At 45.2% G+C, this 21,151-nt stretch overlaps 1 protein-coding gene across 1 annotated transcript in view; it reads right to left on the bottom strand.

The window, feature by feature from the left end:
* The window catches only part of LOC310792931 (NT-3 growth factor receptor-like), a gene marked incomplete at both ends in the record, with an annotated part of 132,354 nt that overhangs the window by 53,510 nt on the left and 57,693 nt on the right, over nucleotides 1-21,151 (bottom strand). Inside the window, 4 exons of the mRNA XM_083654695.1 lie at nucleotides 2,535-2,676; nucleotides 5,711-5,853; nucleotides 6,557-6,711; nucleotides 17,926-17,997. Of these exons, the coding sequence (XP_083510821.1) occupies nucleotides 2,535-2,676; nucleotides 5,711-5,853; nucleotides 6,557-6,711; nucleotides 17,926-17,997 (512 nt within the window). The remainder of the gene's footprint in view (nucleotides 1-2,534; nucleotides 2,677-5,710; nucleotides 5,854-6,556; nucleotides 6,712-17,925; nucleotides 17,998-21,151) is intronic.

The following is a 21,151-nucleotide window of genomic DNA, read 5'->3' as shown; positions in this document are numbered from 1 at the left end:
CGTGTTGGAAGATGAGCATCCCGCACTACATTAGTATAGTAATTGAGAGGGAGAAAGACATGAATGCTATGGAATCATACTCTTCTCGCGCTACAATGAAGCTTTATTGTCATACAGATGTACTGTATTGTTGCGGTCTATGAGAGAACAACAAAGCTAGTGAGAGAGAGAGAGAGAGAGAGAGAGAGAGAGAGAGAGAGAGAGAGAGAGAGAGAGAGAGAGAGAGAGAGAGAATTAAGTCACATAGAGGAAGAGCAGAGATGGGAGAGGCCTAAATTGCCACCTGAATTTGCTGGCCTCATCATAATCTGTGCAAATCGATGTGTGTGTGTGTATGTGTGTGTGTGTGTTTGTGTGTGTGTGTGTGTGTGTGTGTTTTCTCTCGGTCTAGTGTTTCTCTGTTGACCGACAAATCTCTGTCTGAATGCAAACACAGCTGCTGACTGAGACAACAGACGGTCATCATCTTACCGTCTGCAACTCAAACCAGCGCTGGCGAGATTGTTGTTTTCACCACAAGGTAAGTGGACTCTATCCTGTCATATACTGTACACAGAGATGCTCACCGCTTGTCATTTTTGAAAGTCCCAGTCTCAAGTCTCTTATGGATGGGCGTTCTATCATCTGCTGGATGCCATCCGCACTGCTTAGAACATAGCTCAAACTAAGGAATTCAAAGCATGTACTGTATTATCCTCACTCCTTTATTAGCTTACAGTATTAAAGGGATACGCCAACATTTTGAGAGTTTAGGCCATTTGCCATATTGCCTACTAGAAAGTAGATGCCTTTATCTTCACTCTGCGTGCAGTACAAACAGCGGTAGAGCCCTCACTGCTACTTAGCGTAGCACTACAATGGCAGTATGGTACTTTTGCCTACTCCCATTCAGTCGCCCAAAATACACATTCCAACAGTGCCAGAAACACTCACATGTACATGCTGTGACTCGTGTGCTCACCACGCCATGAAATAATACCAAGTTACGTGAAACGGTCACTTCCGAAGTAAATCCACACACCGAGAACTAACAAAGAGTAACCGAACTAACAAACGGTAACAAAGTTACAGTACTTCCTCGTTTGCCATGAGGCACATGCGCTGTACTGACTGTACACAGTGCATGTGCCTCATGGCAAACGAGGAAGTAACTTCTAACACGAGGCAAATTTCTCCAACGGGAGACGAATAAAGTAACCTTGGCCTTGACCAGATTCCATTCTTAGATTCTTAATCAAGAATTACGAATTGTAGTCTAAGAAGTGGTTGTTCTATTCACCTCATGTAGAAGAGACAGTCTGTCTTGAGAGACTAACAGGAAGCAGCCTGCTTCCAGTGAGTCAGTGTTTGAGCAGGTAAAACAGCCGGCGTTTTGAACCGGAAGTCGTCACACAAACGGGTCAAGTGGGCGGGGCTACATAAGGTGAATACAGTATTCATAGTATTCCCATGACGTCACAAGCATTTTCCTACCAATATGGCGTTACAATACACACAGCTCATTGGCTGTAAGTGTCACTTGATTGTAATCACCTGTTAATTGATTACAATCACCTGCTATTTTCCTACCAAGATGGCCGTGTGGTGATCTAACAGAATACTATGAATAGGTGCTAATCGAGTTGGTCTCGTTTGTTAGACTCATCTGTGCATTTAACAGATGACGCAGACATTTCCTTTATGATGTTCTATTAGAGACAGTGCTAATATGGCCTCTTTAACAGCCACTTGTCAGGGCAATTTATGAGGCATTTGCTTATGTAAGCACACACACCCAAACAGCTCTTTTTGTAGGTCACACAAATACATTCTCTCTCTCACACACACGCACACGCACACGCGCACGCACACGCGCACGCACACGCACACGCACACACACACACACACACACACACACACACACACACACACACACACACAGCTCTGTAGGTTAGATGCATATGAGCTGTAATGATGATGGATGGGCCTGTTTAACACTATGAAAACACTAATAAGTACTTTCCTACACTGACCATTAAATGGTGAGTGTAACAAGGCAATCTCTCTCTCTCTCTTTTATCATTTTTTTCTGAACCCCTCCCTTCCCCCTCCCCCCCCCGCCCCGTGCAGTGTATCAGCGCAGCCATTGCGCAGCATCACACGTTCGGGCATTAATCTGCGCGGCCATTGCAAATTCGGCCATTAATTGGCCCTAATTACCTAATAAAAAATGCGTCTTCATTAGGTCACCCACAGGGGGTGCTCTTTACACTTCCAGAAAAGATTCTAACCCTGACAGCAAGGAGTTTCACCGGCAGGACGTAGCGCGTGGGAGGATTACGCTATTCCCCCCAGTTCCCCTGCCCCAACCGACCAGAGGAGGCACTAGTGCCGCAACCAGGACACATATATGCCACCGGCTTCCCACCCGCAGACACGGCCAATTGTGCCTGTAGGAACGTCTGACCAAGCCGGAGGTAACATGGGGGCTCGAACCTGCGACCCTCGGCTGCACTACCTTGACGCCTTCTGTGTGTGTGTGTGTGTGTGCTTACATTGCACAGTCAGCTGGACAGAGGCATTGGTCATGCCCACCACATTCTCTGCGATGCAGGTAAGCAGGAAGTTGTTGTCGTCTCGGCTGACGTTGAACACGGTCATGTTGATGGAGTGGATGACGTTATCATAGACCTTAGCCTGCAGAGAGAGGAGAGACATCAGCTGTTTGTCCAATGACTGTCTTAGCCTGCAGAGAGAGGAGAGACATCAGCTGTTTGTCCAATGACTGTCTTAGCCTGCAGAGAGAGGAGAGACAGCAGCTGTTTGTCCAATGACTGTCTTAGCCTGCAGAGAGAGAGATGACAACTGTTTGTCCAATGACTGTCTTAGCCTGCAGAGAGAGGAGAGGCATCAGCTGTTTGTCCAATGACTGTCTTAGCCTGCAGAGAGACAGATGACAGATGTTTGTCCAATGACTGTCTTAGCCTGCAGAGAGACAGATGACAGATGTTTGTCCAATGACTGTCTTAGCCTGCAGAGAGAGAGATGACAACTGTTTGTCCAATGACTGTCTTAGCCTGAAGAGAGAGAGAGACGACAGCTGTTTGTCCAATGACTGTCTTAGCCTGCAGAGAGAGGAGAGACAGCAGCTGTTTGTCCAATGACTGTCTTAGCATGCAGAGAGACAGATGACAGATGTTTGTCCAATGACTGTCTTAGCCTGCAGAGAGACAGATGACAGATGTTTGTCCAATGACTGTCTTAGCCTGCAGAGAGAGAGATGACAACGGTTTGTCCAATGACTGTCTTAGCCTGAAGAGAGAGAGAGACGACAGCTGTTTGTCCAATGACTGTCTTAGCCTGCAGAGAGAGGAGAGACAGCAGCTGTTTGTCCAATGACTGTCTTAGCATGCAGAGAGACAGATGATGATGTCACAATCAAGGTCCTTGATGTTTTACTTTGATTTTTATTTATTCTTAAAGGGATAGTTCGGTTTGTTTGAAGTTGGGTCCTATCAGCTAGTCAGATACACTAACGTAATTCGGTACAGTGGTCTGGAAGCGAGGCGCAGTGTCTAACGAGATCCGGCACCCAGAGGAGCAGCCTCGCGCAGCCTCACCAGCCTTTTCTCTCTCAGTACTGGGGCTCAACAACTAAAACGTAATTTAGCCACCTCAAACAACGCCCACCTAAACAAATCGATATCTGTGTACATGCACGCTCTATTTGAGAATTTTCTACGCTTTACTTTTCCGCCAAACAGTCATTTCATTTGGTACTGCTTTTTCTCCCAACCGTACAACCACCGTATTCCTCGGCTAAAGCCAGCACAGAGCACAGAGCCGCGGTTTACAAAACAGGAAGGCTTAGAAGAGAGATAAAACACTGACTTACTTTAGAGACAACAAGTCACCTGGCCTCTCTGGTCTGGGTCGTTTTCCACAATTTATCCTGGGAATGGTGAATAAGGTCTGCAGCCAGGGCACCCAGGCATTTACGCAGCAGGCGCATCTCTCTGCCTGTTCACTCTCTGCAAAAGTTCCTCTTCTGTATTCTCTCTGGTTCATAATTGTATCCTCTTGTCACCAAGGTGAATGGCATATCATCCTCGCTATCAAAAGCACTCATATTTTCATTCGTGTATTCCATTTGTTGTGTCTTCAAACCGGGAGAAATAAAATAGCCTACCCCCAAATAACTGCGGAGTAATCCAGTGCTGCGGCTCGGAGCTGGCTTTTAGCGGAGGAATACGGTGGTTGTACGGTTGGGAGAAAAAGCAGTGCCGAATGAAACTGCTGTTTTGCGGAAAAGTAAAGCGCTGAAAATTGTAAAAATAGAGCGTGCATGTACACGTATATCGATTTGTTTAGGTGGGCGTTGTTTTAGGTGGCTAAATTACAGTTATAGTTTTAGTTGTTGACCCCCAGTACTGAGAGAGAAAAGGCTGGTTTGGCTGCTGCTCTGGGTGCCGGATCTCGTTAGACACTGCGCCTCGCTTCCAGACCACTGTACCGAATTACGTTAGTGTATCTGACTAGCTGATAGGACCCAACTTCAAACAAACCGAACTATCCCTTTAACTACATGCATGTAACTTGTTAACATGCCACTTGTGTTGTTCTTGTCTGTGTTGTTATTTGTATGCCTATCTGCTGCAACTCAATTTGCCCTTTGGGACACTAATAAACTTGAACTTGAACTTGAACTTGAACTTGACAGCTGTTTGTCCAATGACTGTCTTAGCCTGCAGAGAGAGAGATGACAACTGTTTGTCCAATGACTGTCTTAGCCTGCAGAGAGAGAGACAACAGGTGTTTGTCCAATGACTGTCTTAGCCTGCAGAGAGAGAGATGACAACTGTTTGTCCAATGACTGTCTTAGCCTGAAGAAAGAGAGCTGACAGCTGTTTGTCCAATGACTGTCTTAGCCTGCAGAGAGGATAGACAACAGCTGTTTGTCCAATGACTGTCTTAGCCTGCAGAGAGAGGAGAGACAAAAGGTGTTTGTCCAATGACTGTCTTAGCCTGCAGAGAGATGATAGATGACAGCTGTTTGTCCAATGACTGTCTTAGCCTGCAGAGAGAGGATAGATGACAGCTGTTTGTCCAATGACTGTCTTAGCCTGCAGAGAGGATAGACAACAGCTGTTTGTCCAATGACTGTCTTAGCCTGCAGAGAGAGAGATGACAACTGTTTGTCCAATGACTGTCTTAGCCTGCAGAGAGGATAGACAACAGCTGTTTATCCAATGACTGTCTTAGCCTGCAGAGAGATGATAGATGACAGCTGTTTGTCCAATGACTGTCTTAGCCTGCAGAGAGAGGATAGATGACAGCTGTTTGTCCAATGACTGTCTTAGCCTGCAGAGAGGATAGACAACAGCTGTTTGTCCAATGACTGTCTTAGCCTGCAGAGAGAGAGATGAAAACTGTTTGTCCAATGACTGTCTTAGCCTGCAGAGAGAGGAGAGACAAAAGGTGTTTGTCCAATGACTGTCTTAGCCTGCAGAGAGAGGATAGATGACAGCTGTTTGTCCAATGACTGTCTTAGCCTGCAGAGAGAGGATAGATGACAGCTGTTTGTCCAATGACTGTCTTAGCCTACAGAGAGAGGAGAACCTGTTCGGGGTGGAAGGGAACTGGTGGGAATATGCGTGCATGCCTCCGTGCGTGCGTGTGTGTGTGTGTGTGTGTGTGTGTGTGTGTGTGTGTGTGTGTGTAACCTCCCTACCTGGTGAGCGGCGACAGAGCGCATGTCACTGACGGTCCAGTCTACGTCAGGTAACGGGGAGCCGGAGCCGTTACAGGTCACCGTCACTCGATCACCCTCAATAACAGTCAAGTTACTGTGACTCACACTGATATCTGGCAGGTCTGAGAGAGAGAGAGAGAGAGAGAGAGAGAGAGAGAGAGAGAGAGAGAGAGAGAGAGAGAGAGAGAGAGAGAGAGAGAGAGAGAGAGAGAGAGAGAGAGAGAGAGAGAGAGAGAGAGAGAGAGAGAGAGAGAGAGATGCAGACAGGCAGACAGGCAGACGGACAGGCAGACAGAGACAGAGAGAAGGACAGGGAGAGAGAGAGAGAGAGAGACAGGTAGGGAGAGAGAGAAGTGAAATAATCCAGTTATTGACAAAATCCACCCTATTTTCTACTTTCTCACAAAAGTAATCAGCTACAGTCACCTGTATGTTGGTAAGCATTGTACGTAATCATGCAGGATTACAAGTTTCAAAATTCCAAGATATGATGTACTGTAGGCAGTAGAAATGTGTACATTTTGGTTGAGATTAGTGCAACTAGAATTATCGCACTACACGCGTTCGCGAAGCTACACCTGTGCAGGTATAGTCTGCAGCGGTCAGAAACCAGGATCAGATAGATGCAGCAGAACTCCAGCTAACTTAATCAGGTTTCTCACAACTGAAATCAGGATATGATGTTTACATGCACAAACACAAAAACGTGATACTTCAAAACCCTTATAATTACCGGGATACTCGAGTCCATGCATACGCAGTCAGCGACGTTCTCCATATTTTCAGATGGTGGATGGTGTTCATTTGCGTACTAAATAAACTTACCACAGTTCGTGATGTTCATGTCCTGGAGCAGGATGTCCCTGAAGCCGTCATTACAGTATAACGCCTGGCTGCTTAGCCCCGCCTCTCCTCTCTGTTGCCATAGCTGCAGCCAGCGGATCTGACAGCCACAGCTAAACACCACCTCCTCTAGATGACTGCATGGGGAGAGAGACGGAAAGAGGGAAAGCAAGAAAGTAAGCTGATGGTCAGTGCTGATACTGCATGCTACATGTAATAAAGGAGTGAGGATAATACAGTACATGCTTTGAATTCCTGAGTTTTAGCTATGCAGTGTTCTAAACAGAGTGGATAGAACGCTCATCTACAGTATAGAGACACTGCGGAGCGCGTCATCATTCAGAAACCACGCCCGAAACGGGGTAAAACAGAAACCCCCCCTCCAATCCTGGCGTTCTCCTATGTCGCGTGCATGGTTGCGTGTTGCACAAAAAGATCATATATACGGAAGATGAACACTCCAACTTACTTCCTTGACAGCTAGATCCACATTTTTCTTCTCGCCAATTCTCAATGGCTTCCTTGTTTTGCTCTGGAGTACAAAAAAACTTTAACTGGCGATTTTTTACATTTGTTGTCTGCGCAGCCCACCACACAGCAGCTTTTAGCTATGTTTAATTCAAGGAAAATGACGCTGGTGTGTGGAAATGAACGGAGCTTTTCCCCCGTGATGGGCGTGGCCTATTTCATGCAGTGTCTCTATAAGAGACTTGAGACTTGACTTGGACTCTAGCTCAAAGACTTGAGACTTGACTTGGACTTGTCAAAAATGACTTGTGAGCATCTCTGGCATACACACAGAGATAATACACTCTCTCTTATATGTGCACCCCCCCCCCCCACACACACACACACACAAGCAGAGATGGAGTAGTTCTATCCCGCCCTACAGGCGTAGTGTGATGAATGCTACCTATCCAGGGTGTGCTTGTGTGTCCAGGGGTTCACAACACCAATTGTTCATTACTCTTGTACACACACACAAACACACACACACACACACACACACACACACACACACACACACACACACACACACACACACACACACACACACACACATACACATACACACACACACCTGTTTATTCCCAGGCCTTGAGATCAATAGGTGCATTATTACAGCACGGTCACAGCGTTGATAAATAGCCTGGATCTAAATTGGAGTGTTCAGTAGAAAAGCAGGAAGAAAAAAGCAACACGTGTGAAACGTGGAACACTGCGGGTACACTGAATAAACAACAGGACTCAGAGTGTAATAACGCCGGGCTTCCAGGCCGCTGGAATAGGCAATTGGCTCGTGGTGGTCGGGCGGCTAGCTTGGACACAGGATCATCACTCCTCATGTCTAAACCCAACCTCCTCGTGCCTAAACCCAACCCAGAGTAGGGCGGACATGCCTGCAGAGTGATCCAGATCCAGTTCTCTCCGCAGAGGCACAGCATTTTATGGTCCGCGGAGTTTCACTGTCACTATACTGCAAAGGCTTCACCATCTATCAGATAGATAGTTACTTTTATTTTTTATTTTTATTAAGTTAACGTTAATAAAGTTAGAATTCTAAAGTTACAATTCTGAGTTAATGTCAGAATTCTCAAAAAAGAAGTCAGAATTCTGAGATTAAAGTCAGAATTCTGAGTTATTGTCAGAATTTTGAGAGAAAAGTCAGACTTCTCAGATTAAAGTCAGATTCAATACAATAGTATACATCAGGGCAAATATTCCTACCATACCTCATTTTATCAAGAGTTTTTAAGTAAAATGTGGGTGCCATCATTGATTTAGATGTGTCACTCACGATATTAAAATATCTTCATATCATCACAATCACGATATGATTCCACTGAAGGACGATAAACGATAATATTGACATGACATGCGTTGACATCATATGCAGCATGGGGATTGGCTGTGATACCAACTCCCAAGTACTGCTAATCAGATCAGCAAATGAAGCTATATCCAGACATTAATATTGTGTGGTTTAATGACGTGGTACTGCTAATCAGATCAGCAAATGAAGCTATATCCAGATAATAACATGTGGTTTGCCGCAATATGAAACTTTTCCAGTGGGAGGAGAAATGTCTCCTCACATGGAATGCTGAAATGCAGATTTGTCAGGTTCATAGTCATAGCAGCTATTGTTTAGAAGAGGAGCCAGCTATGCAGGATTTATGCCCTTCTGTTGTATCAGACCTAACTTACTGCACTGCTCTCCAGTGCTGATGGTCCTTCTGTTGTATCAGACCTAACTTACTGCACTGCTCTCCAGTGCTGATGGTCCTTCTGTTGTATCAGACCTAACTTACTGCACTGCTCTCCATGCAGTGCTGATGGTCCTTCTGTTGTATCAGACCTAACTTACTGCACTGCTCTCCAGTGCTGATGGTCCGGGAGTCGGTGACAAGCTTCCCCAGCCTTACATGCTGCTTCCTGTTAGTCAAAGAGCCTGGAGAGCTTCTCATGTAGCATGATGATTGTGTCGAAGGCCGAGCTCAAGTCCATGAACAGGATCCTGCCGTAGGTTCCTGCAGTGTCCAGGTGCGTGAGGATGGAGTGGCGGGTCATGTTTATGGCATCATCTACAGAGCTGTTGGCTCTGTAGATGAACCACAGCGTGTCCAGCAGTTGGTCCATGATTGATTTAAGGTAGGACAAGACAAGGTGCTTGAAGGACTTCATGACCACAGAGGTCAGAGCAACGCCTTGTCTTTTTTCTTTTTCAGGACGGGGATAATAGTTGAGGTCTCGAAGCAGGCTGGAACGTGGCATGTCTCCAGTGAGGTGTTGAAAATGTCAGTGAACGAACACTGGAGCCAGCTGATCAGCACAGTGCTTTAGGGCAGAGTTACAGTTACAGTTAGTAGACGGACAAGCCCGTCTTTTTTATTGTCACACCAACACATGCATGCGGCCACAAACACACACCCATGCTGATGGTGGCCGGTGAAATTTGTCCTCTGCATTTAACCCATCCAGGCTTGTCCTTTCCTCCGGGGGGCAGGCCAGGAGCAGTGGTTGCTTTCTCGTACAGCGCCCGGGGACCAACTTCGGGTGTTGTCGTCACTGGTCGGATGACGATCTTCTGCATGTTTTTAGTGGGGGGTTATGTACGGAGGAACCCCCTGGGGAGCACGGGGAGAACATGCAAACTCCACACAGAAAGGCCCTTTCGACGAGATAACCCACCTGGGCAGTAGGCACTGAAGATATGTGGGGGACACAACCCCAGCGCCCACAGCGTCCCATGCGGGAATCGAACTCAGGACCTTCTAGCTGTGAGGCGACAGCGCTACCGACTGCGCCACCGTACCCCCCGACTGCGCCACCGTACCCCCCGTACAGAGTGTGAGACAGTCAGGTCCAGCTGGTTTCCATTACTTCTGCCTCTTAAAGAGCCTGTTTCTCTCGTGGATGCAGAGAGGTGTCGGAAGGGGGCCACAGGCAGACCTGGAGGGCCCCAGGCCCCTGCTGGGGTGATGGGAAGGTGGACTAGGGGCTGGTGGGGGTGGGTCTGGGGTGGAGGGGTCCACTCAGCTCATAGAACCCTTAGGATCAGCTACTGTACAGTATGAGCCTAAAAGCTAACGTTAATAGTTGCGCTTTTTTTTTCCAAAGTCAATAACATTGCGTACAAATATTAAAGTTGACAGTATGTTTAACAACAAGACTAGCTAGCTATCCAGTCGTTATTGTCCCCAAATCAATATCAAGAATTTCATGAACAAAAAGATGGGCTCTGTCGGTTACAGGTTGGGTAGCACATGAATTTAGTTAAACTTGAGCCGATCTACTAGTGTATATATATGTGCGTTAAGCGGTTTTAACGCACCCCTGCCAGCCAATCAGTGTTGATTCATGAGTACAGGCACCCCGAGAGCCCATCTTAATTAAAGTGCTCACATTTGTAGATTTCGCTTTTCGGAGCCCTCAAAATCCTCTGGTCACCCCGCAGGTGGATCTGAGTTTATCTGACGACACGTACTGGAGCAGAGGCAATCTGTGGTCCCCCAGACAGCAACTTAATTAACTCCCTCATCTACCTGGCCAGGGGAGCGGGATGTAAATCACCAGTTCCACTATGGAGCGGAGATAAACTATCTCATTAATATGGCACAGATAACCTCTCTCTTTCATTAAAGCTGTGTGGGCAGATAGGCAGATACAGATACAAGCTGTATGAGGGAGCGAGATAGGGGAGAGCCTTAAGAGAACCAGAGTGTGAGAGAAAAAGAGAGAGTGAATAGCAGTGAGTACAGTAGCTGTTTCAACTATATGTTTTCAAATTGATTTCATGGAATTTTGTCCTATATAGTTTTTTATGACAGTTTTATATGTCGGAGTTGGATACTGGGCACTACCGAGTAGAGATGTTATACTGATTCCATATATCAGCCGATACCGAGTACCGATCCGATATCAATAAAAAATAAAAATAAAAATTGAAACAGCTATATACTGTATACTACTAACCCTGTATGGATGTGATATGATTGCTATCATTGTTATATGGCCTGGCCCTTTTATTTCTGGGCATGTGGCCATTTGATCTGGATGAAAATACCTTTTTTTCGGGGCTAATAAATTATGGGGTATCAGAGCAGTGCATAGTGCATCAGGTGACATGGTGATGTCACCAAGTGCTGCACTCTATAAAGGATGACATCACCTGGCACCAGCCAATGGCAGAGAGCCAGTTCAGTGCCGTACTTTTCGTTTTCACCATTATGTATCAGGCTTCACAAAAGAATAGAGTAGCGCAGGAATGAGGCTGGAAGACCTCAAAAAAAAAAAAAAAAAAAAAGTCAATGGGATTTTTGTATGGGGATTTTGGTTAAATGCAGGAAATACATGTACAGTAAGGTCTGTGGTTAACAAAAGTCTATGAAACAGCAAACTTTGTGTTCAGCAAGATAATCTTCACAAATGAGGACCACTTTTATGATTTTCGAACCGTTTAAAAACGAAAGCAGATTGGCACAGTTGCCCCTCCTTCTCCAGTTGTTCACATCCTTTAAAATGGCGAGTCAGCACCTTCATGGGCATCCTGACGATCCATTTCTGATGATTCTGTTAGTGTCAGAGCCGCCTGCCTCCTGTTTGATTTATGTGCCTTTCCATGTCTTATGAGTTGATTTCTCTTTCCGTAGTTGTTATGTATTAGAGACATTGCATTTTGTTGTCACTTTGTTGTCACTATAGTCTATATCAGTGATTCTCAACCTTTTTCATATCAAGGACCACAAATTTAGCCCACATTAGAGCAACAGATCCCCATCGAATGAGATTCTGTCTGTCAGACGCAAATCTGAGTACGGTATTTATTTATTGTTATTTGTCCAGAATCCCATGACTGTCTGTGTTGTAGGTAAAGAGAAATAAGAAATAATGCTGAAGTGTAACAATTTGTCAATTTGCTGCATACCCCCTGGAACCCCCTCAGGATCCCCTGGTGGACCCCGTGTTGAGAACCACTGTTCTATACAGTTTGATAACCCAGGAGCTATGCCAATGGCAGATGGGAATGAGTTAAGGAAGCTACAAAAATCAAAGAAGGTTGCTGAGATGCTCCACAAACTACTCATGGGTCAGCAACCTAGGGCACGGTTCCCACCTCTGGCACGCGAAGGATTAACCAGCTGTGGCACGGCAGCATACAGTAGCAATAAGTGCACAATTGAGATTTTTTGGGTAGAAATGTTGAAATGCCCTGCTAAATTACCTATTTCACAGCCATTTGCAGTTGCACGGTCTGTTATTTTAGGATATTTATTTAGTGACCCAGGCTACACCGCCTCTGATTGATTAGCCTCCTCGTGTTTCATGCATTCCAAAGCAGCAGAGAGCAGATGAAAAGAGAGACAATGTCAGGGCCTCCAGCTAAAGAAAAACCCTCAGGCACACTGATCGACAAGCACATTTTGAAAATGACACTTTGTATCAAAAAGGTTGCAAACACCACTGATCATAGCAGGAGTAGGTCATGTGATAAAGAGTTGAACGTACAGCATGTGATGATCAGCTCAGTGTAGCCGTTGTGAAAGGCTACAGGCGTAAGTCTAGCGCCATAATTGGAATGCAGAAAAAAACGAGTGGTGGAATAATGGAATTTGGTAATGAAAATCAAATCAACTGTAAAACATGGACTATTGAAGGATTCTCCATAATTTGGCTGAAATTGATAAGAGCTGGCCTAATTATCAAAAACAAAAGTAGGCCTAATAATTATGGTAGTAACCTAAATTATTTCATGATTGTAAAATCGGCCTAGAGAATCAAATCAAATCCTTTAATAGGAAAATGTCTCCATTCTAAATGGCCTCTAAAAGAAGGCTGGTGGAAACAAAGTGCTGTCCAGCCCTTTGGATCTTCAGCCATCTCTCCACATTAGAGTTCTTTCATTCAGACCAGCTGTGTGCTGCTGCTCTCAGGAGATCACCTCCCAATTCTTTGTTGGAACACGGTCCATCACTTCAGGTACAATTCAACCTGCTTCACTGTTCAGAACATGGCATTTTGTCATCTTTGGAGAAAGAGAGAGGTCATTTTCCAGGCACTGCCGGCGGCTACACTGATACAATGGTTTAACACTTAACTGCAGCCCTGCTGTTCATTTGTTGGGGATTTTTCACCTATTGTGTGTCCAAAGCCATGATGTGCACAGTTAGACTTTCAGTCACCTTGATCAGAGAACCTGTGAGCTCATCAAATGTCCAGCTGCTCCACATTGTAAAGGTGACTAAGAGAGCACCCAGGGGTGACAGCACCCAGGGGTTATAGGCTACTTTGCAGTTGCAGTGGAGATATTAAGCATGTCGGCATAGATGAATCCAAGAACCCCTTGGATGGTCATGGCCTTTTAAAGGTTGAAATTGTGACCTTTATTTATGGCGTCCCTATCCGGCCAATCAGTGTAATGGTTTTAAATGCCAGAACACAGCGCCAAAATGCCTCATCCCACCGAGTTTCGTAAAAATTGGACATGTGGTATCCGAGATATCACGGAAAATGTTTGACCTTTATTTATAGCGCCCCCATTAGGCCCATCAGTGTAATTTTTTTTAGGGTGGCTGGATGTGTGGAGCAAGTTTCCGGTTAATCAGATCCAACCGGCGTAGGAGTTAAAATGTTGACCTTTAATTATGGCACCCTCATTAGGCAAATCATTGTAACTGATATGGATAGCTGAATGAAATGCCAGAGCCCAGTGCAAAGATGCATCGTCCCTCCAGGTTTGATCAAAATCTAGAGGTACCACTTCAGATATCATTTTGATGGACGGCCGGACGGGCGGACAGAGCCCGATCCAATCACATCAAAGTGTGATCCGGTAATGATAGAATTACACTGTTGTCATTAAGTTGCCATGGCAACATCTCATCTCTCCCATTCTCCCTGTAACTGATTAGAACCGAACTCGTCCACTCAGGACATTGAAAATACAAATCAATGTTTCCCCTTGCTGGACAAAGACCAGAGATGGGTACACATACTTCATTACTGTACTTGAGTAGGATTTTCAGATCTTCAGATCTGTACTTTACAGAGTATTTATTTTTCTGACAACTTTTTAAACTTTTACCCCCACCTACATTTTAGCACAACAGTGTACTTTAGTCCTTACATTTTCAAAACAGGCTAGTTACTTTAGTTTTAATGCACGACAAACAAAAACGATCTAACGTCGTTTTCTCTCTCTCTCGTCTCTCCCAGCTTTCAATCCACTTCGATTGTTTAGGAGAATTCTGCAATGGTGTTTTCCTGTGAAAGTTTTTGTGAACTAAAAAACGTGGGGTGAGTAGATAATAATAGAATTTTCATTTGTGGGTGAACCTATCCTTTAAGATAGATAACTCCTTGAAATGTGCAACATGGGTATCTGTGCCACAATACAAATAGGCTAACCGCTACTGTGTTCCAAATCTAATATCCTCAACCTCCTCTTTTACAGTTAAAGCCATTTCAGTGTGGCAGAGTTTGCTACATCATGTTGTGTGCCTTAGGAAATAGCAGGGAAATAGCAAGATGCTAATCTGTGGCTCAGTGTATACTACACCCCTCCATTCTCTCTCCTCTGCTATCCTCCTCTTCTCTTCCCTCCTCCCTCTCTCCTTTCCGCTATCTCTGAAGGGCTCAAGTCCTGACAACATGGCTGTGTGTGCGCGCATGTGTGTGTGCACACCCGCATATGTGTGTGTGTGTGTGTGTGTGCGTGTGTGCGTGTGTGTGTATTTGCATCCTTCTCTGACCCATAGAGAACAATATCTATTCTCCTCTAAGGAGCTGTCCTGCTTCCAAAAGACTAAAATACACCATCAGGTACACACACAGCCTCTCTCTATCTCTCTCTCTATCTGTCTCTCTGTCTCTCCCTCCCTCTCCCTGTCTCTCTCCCTGTCTTTCTCTCTCTCTCTCTCTCTCTCCCTCTCCCTCTCCCTCTCTCTCTCTCTCTCTCTATGTGAGCATGCTGCTGCATACACCCAAAGCTGAATAGATTCAACAATCAAAGATTAAAAAAAAACTTTATCCTACAAGGCCTTCAGCTGCCAACCGGAGGCCTATTGGCGCGCGCGCGGAAAGTGAGATAGCACATTGCATTAATGCAAATTGTGATGCACCTAATTAGAAAAGCTGAATGGAAATGGCAAAATGATCTAAAATGCTCTTCAGTATAGTTTTTAAATTTAGTTGAATATTCAATTCAAACGTTTATTTTTGTGAATACAGAATCTGTGAGAGAGGGAGGGAGAGAGAGAGAGAGAGAGAGAGAGAGAGGGAGAGAGAGAGAGAGATAATATGAAAGTAAGATACAGAAATTGGAGGGGAGTAGCCTACATAATCACCCATATCAATAATGACTTAATGGTTTTAAAACATATACTATACAACAGTACTGTAGATAATCGCCAATATCAATGACACAAAACTGTTTCAAAAGTAAGAATATGTATTGAATGCAAGGGCTTGACTCTGTGTGTGTGTGTGTGGGTGTGTGGGTGTGTTTCTCTCCTTCTCTCCCTACACAATCGATGCTCTAAATAACTCCAACTCGCTGAAGCAGCTCACTGGTGGAAATCTGCTGCTTTAAATATCCCCTCCAGAAGCTGGCAGCAGCTTCAGAGCAGCGGACCAGGCAGGACGTGTTCTAACCAGAGGTGGAAAGAGTTCTGACAAATCCCACTCAAGTACAAGTCGTGTTCAGTCAGCCCAGCATCACGCCATCAAGTACAAGTCATGTTCAGCCCAGCATCACGCCATCAAGTACAAGTCGTGTTCAGCCCAGCATCACGTCATAGCCTAGAATGGCCCGTCTGCGGTATCGTGCCAGTTTGACGCCTAGGTGAGCTAAAGTGTGAAAAGTACAGGATATGAAGGTACTGCGCCAGCAGGGTGAACGCGACAACACAGGATGGTGACATTCGTCATAGCCGCAAAACACAGTAGGGATAGGTGGGTTGCTTGGACCTGCGGATGTGTTCCCAACTCACATCTTCTCCTATGTTGTCACGAGATCGCCAGTTCTAGCCCTATCGTGTCAAGTATTTAACCTCATTTGAACTGTTTTGAAACCCAAACCACTCTGAGAGTGCAAACCTCTGCCAAGGCCAATAATCCAGTCTGCTACTGTATGATATGCACATTTTGTGAGTCAGATCAGAAGCCTGAGCCACCCACATCCCCCAGCCACTCCCCTACCCACCCTCTCCCTGACCTTCCTATCCCTATAGCAATGGTCGCTTTTCCCTAGCCCCGCCTGACCACGCCTGGCGCAGGTAATCATAACCCTAACGTTGACCAAGTTGTTTTATTGCCGAAACATAACCAGGAAATCAGTGCATAAAGATAAAGATAAAACATACCCAGAAAATACCAAAAAGACTCAGATTCAGCACCCTGGACAGCAACCACGTATGAGAAATAATGTTTCAAATCAACGTCAGAAAGCCAAAAGCAACTGGAAAACACAATACTGTACTGTATGCACATCATACTGATTTACTGTTGAACATTAACACAGATAATGCATCATATCCTACAGAATATTTGTTTGTTTATGCCAAAGATTTCTAAACACGGAAACACAATAATCGCAAGAGACGAAGAAAAACAACTAATTTTCCTGGAACCTTTGAAATGTAAATTCAGCATACAGTACCATGTTACCTAAATGTGGACATAGCCCTAGAGATACATCAAGGTTTTTTGTTTGTTATTTATCTCTAGCAGTAAGCATTTTTTTTTAAAGGAAAACAGACAAAAAAGTATATAATCTATCATCTAACTGGGGGAATCCCATAGTTAGCACAAATAATTCTAATCCCAATTAACATAAAGTTACATTCCTAAACAATTGCGACCACTAAAGACACCAGGTTTTTCACACTGATGAAGGCCGGATGGCCGAAAGCGATTTGTGCAACTAAATAAATCAGTTATTTTTGTACATTCTGCCTGTTGTGCGACCATCCTTCATTCCATGGAATACTTACAAAGACACCAGGTGGCATGAGAGGGCAAATGAATAACAAGTACTAACTTGACAAATATGTCCGCGTACACATTTTGCTGTGCTTTGTATCAGACACTTATTTTTATCACTTTTTTTGTTGCAACTGGGCACCGAGCAACAGACAGGTACTGTATATCCTGTCACTTTTTTATTTTGGTTTCTAGGTCTCCTTCTCACTAAGTGTAGTCTCAGACTAATTTCAATCCTGTGTAGACTACAGTACTTAGCCACGCCCTGTCCATTCACATTCCCCCCTATTCATTCAGCTATCCACGCCCAGGCTCATTCATACCCCTTCCTATCCAATCACAGTTATCCACGCTCTGCCACGCTATCGATAGCCAATGGGTTCAAGGCATCTCCTTCTCTCGCTTTGCCGCTGAACCAATCATCTAAAGTGGTCGAGAGTATTTGAAGTGTTGTGTTTTATTAAACGGATTGGCTTCTTACCGATATGTTCTCCTCTGCAGTCACTGTCGTTCACGTCTTCCGGTCGTTTTACCCCACCTCCTCCCCTGCCACCACCACCACCACCATGGCTCCAGAGCAATTCCCCATGGGGGGATTTCTATTCTATTATGCATTGCTGACGTCCTCCCCTAATCATCGCTGGAGGAGCGTCATCATGGAGCCATACGTTAAACCTTCATCTTGTTTTATTGTATCATTAAAGTTTATTGTGAACTTGCATTCTAGTCTTGCATGATTGAAATTAGCCAGCATACTGTGTTTCTTAACATTTTTCTCTCTCTCCCGAGTACTATATGAGTGTGCTTGACAGCCAATGAGGGGAGGCCAGAGTAGTAATGTGGCAATGGAAAATGACGAGGTAACTTACAGTTCGAAGAGCTGCAGATTCTGGAAGACCTGCCAGGACAATGTGGTCAACATGCGGTTCTTCGACAGGTTTCTGAGAGAGAAAGAGAGAGAGAGAGAGAGAGAGAGATTGAATTGAATTGAGAGGGTTCAAAACAACATGTCCTCATACCCTATGAAAGTATAGGTCCATTTACAAAGACTTCCGAAACGACATACAGTGTCCACCTGTCTTTTCTTCATTTTTTGATGCCACTATTGGGAAAAAAAGTTTTATTTCAGTCAATATTTAAATATGTACAGTATGAGGATATGGAAATAACCAAAGTTACTTCCTCGTTTGCCATGAGACACTGTATGCAGTGCATGCACTGTACACAGCACATGTGTACGGCGCCTCATGGCAAACGAGAAAGTAACTTGAGTTGCTCTTGCTTAGTTTGGTTCATCTTTGTTAGATCTCGGTGTGTGGATTTACTTGGAAAATGGCCGTTTCCTGGATTATTTCATCGCATGGTGAGTAGACAGCACATGTGTACGGTTTCCTGGATTATTTCATGGCGTGGTGAGTACACAGGTCACAACCGGTAACAACATGTACATGTGAGTGTTTCTGGCACTGTTGCAATTGTGAATTTTGGGTGACTGAACGGAGATAGGCAGCTGTACCATTAACTCCCATTCATTTGCTGTAGCTCACACAGTGTAGCTCACACAGTGTAGTGCACGGAGAGTGACGATAAAGGCATTGTTGAGCTTGTTTATGTATGGGCAATATGGCAAATAGGCAAATCTCTCAAAAAGTTGGCTTATCCCTTTAACAATCCCCATCCCTATATTACTATTACTATTACATTACATTACATAATCAGGGCAGGCGTTTGACAACTTGACCTTCACATGATAGCCACAGAGGTCGATGTATAGACACTAAAGGAATATGATGGAAATGCATACATGAATGCACACACACACGTGCGCGCGCACACACACACACGAAAGCACACACGCCCGCGCGAAAGCACACACGTCCGCGCGTGCACACACACACACACACACACACACGCACACACAGAGCAGGCTTTGACCTTCTCATGGTCATGACTCATTTCCCTTGTAAGTCCTCCTGTGTTGTAACAACACTACAAACACGCACGCGCGCACACACACACACTCAGAGGTGTCTGTTTCCATGGCTACATAAAGCCGACTGTGTAGAGGTGCTTATGCTAGTGAGGAGTGAAGGGGATGTGGGGGGCTGGCGGGATGAGAGACCCTCTGGAATCCAAATCACCTCATTATTACCATTAATGACGTCATTAAGACTTGTTCTACCAGGATCTACTGTATAGAGAGAGAGAGAGAGGATTGAATTGACTTGAGAGGGTTCAACACACATGTCCTCATACCCTATGACAGAATAGGTCAATTTCCAAGTGTGTGTCTGTGTGTGTTGTATGTGCATGTGTGTCTGTCTGTGTGTGTGTGTGTGTGTGTGTGTCTGTGTTGTATGTGTGTGCGTGTGCGTGCGCGCACCAGTAAAAATGATTTCACAGTCACCACCACTGCATAATATATTTCACACTTGATTACACTCTTTCCTTCACATTTGATCTTCCACCCAAACACGCCTCCCACATAGAGCAGAGCAGTGCTGCTCAGCTGCATCATAGAGCAGAGCAGTGCTGCTCAGCTGCATCATAGAGCAGTGCTGCTCAGCTGCATCATAGAGCAGTGCTGCTCAGCTGCATCATAGAGCAGTGCTGCTCAGCTGCATCATAGAGCAGTGCTGCTCAGCTGCATCATAGAGCAGTGCTGCGCAGCTGCATCATAGAGCAGTGCTGCTCAGCTGCATCATAGAGCAGTGCTGCTCAGCTGCATCATAGAGCAGTGCTGCTCAGCTGCATCATAGAGCAGTGCTGCGCAGCTGCATCATAGAGCAGTGCTGCTCAGCCGCATCATAGAGCAGTGCTGCTCAGCTGCATCATAGAGCAGTGCTGCTCAGCTGCATCATAGAGCAGTGCTGCTCAGCTGCATCATAGAGCAGTGCTGCTCAGCTGCATCATGGCTCGTGGGCCCTTCTGAGTGGGTTGTGGTTGGATGTGTGCACGGAAAAAAAAGTTCTTCTACTCTTTGAGGATGCGGGAGAAAAACAACAACGGCCACAATAAATAGTTATCAGCCAAATAACGTATATCTTCCTACTGTACTTTGATGACCAAATACATCTAGAACAAGTAAATAGTGGTAGTAACATCAGCGCGTCGACAAGTCTATGCAAACCCTAACACACACGCATGCACACACACATACTGTACACACACGCGCATGCATGCACGCACGCACACACACACACACACACACACACACATACACACACACACACACACACACACAAATTAAATCAAGAGAGGAAGAGCCGAAACCTTTTCTCATTTTTATTACAGCAGACAATGAGAGCTGTTGATATTGACTGCTGTCATTTTCAATTGACCATTTTCACAGTAGCCAGTTGTGTCTCAAAGGCAGGGTAAACACAGGTGCAACCAAAACATTAATGAGGGTTTCCAACTTACAATCCATTTAGGTCTTGAAAAAGCTGGGGCCCGCATTAATGTTTTGGTTGCACCTGTGTTTACCCTGCCTTTTAGACACAAAACAACTGCTGTGAAAAAGGCCCATTCAGATGAGAAGGAGGAAGAGAGAGACAGAGTGGGAGCGGGCAAGAGAAAGAGAGGGTTAGAGATAGATAAGAGAGAGAGAGAAACAGAGAGGGGGGGGGGGAAGAGGAGGACAGAAAGGGGTGAGAGCGTGGGTGGGAACACTGGGAACGAGGGACCCGCAGGAGATCGGCAGAGAGAAAGAGAGAGAGAGAGAGTCACCTTCAAACCTGGTCAACGAGATGAGGAGATAACACACACACACACACACACACACACACACACACACACACTTGGACAAATTGACTTGCACCATTTGGAGACAATTGAATGAATGCTTTCTCTCTGGAGAACAATTGGGCTCTCCAAAATAATCCATTTACTGCATCTGACTCTCAATTACTGCCATAGACGTGGGACCAGGCGGCAAGCTTGGGCTTGGACAGATGAAGCCTATGCGGAAGTGATCAAAGCTGTAGTTCCTCGAATGGCCACTTGAGGCTGGTGTTCCCCGTTCACCCCCATGTTAAAATGCCGGTCTTTACAACAGGATTAAACATGGTTACAGCCTGGTTTTGGCATACATGT

The sequence above is a fragment of the Poromitra crassiceps genome, assembly GCF_964638095.1.
Source record: "Poromitra crassiceps genome assembly, chromosome: 18".
In the NCBI taxonomy this organism is placed as follows: Eukaryota; Metazoa; Chordata; class Actinopteri; order Beryciformes; family Melamphaidae; genus Poromitra; species Poromitra crassiceps.
Note: the sequence above shows the minus strand (reverse complement) of the source record. Positions and strands in the feature narration are given on the sequence as shown.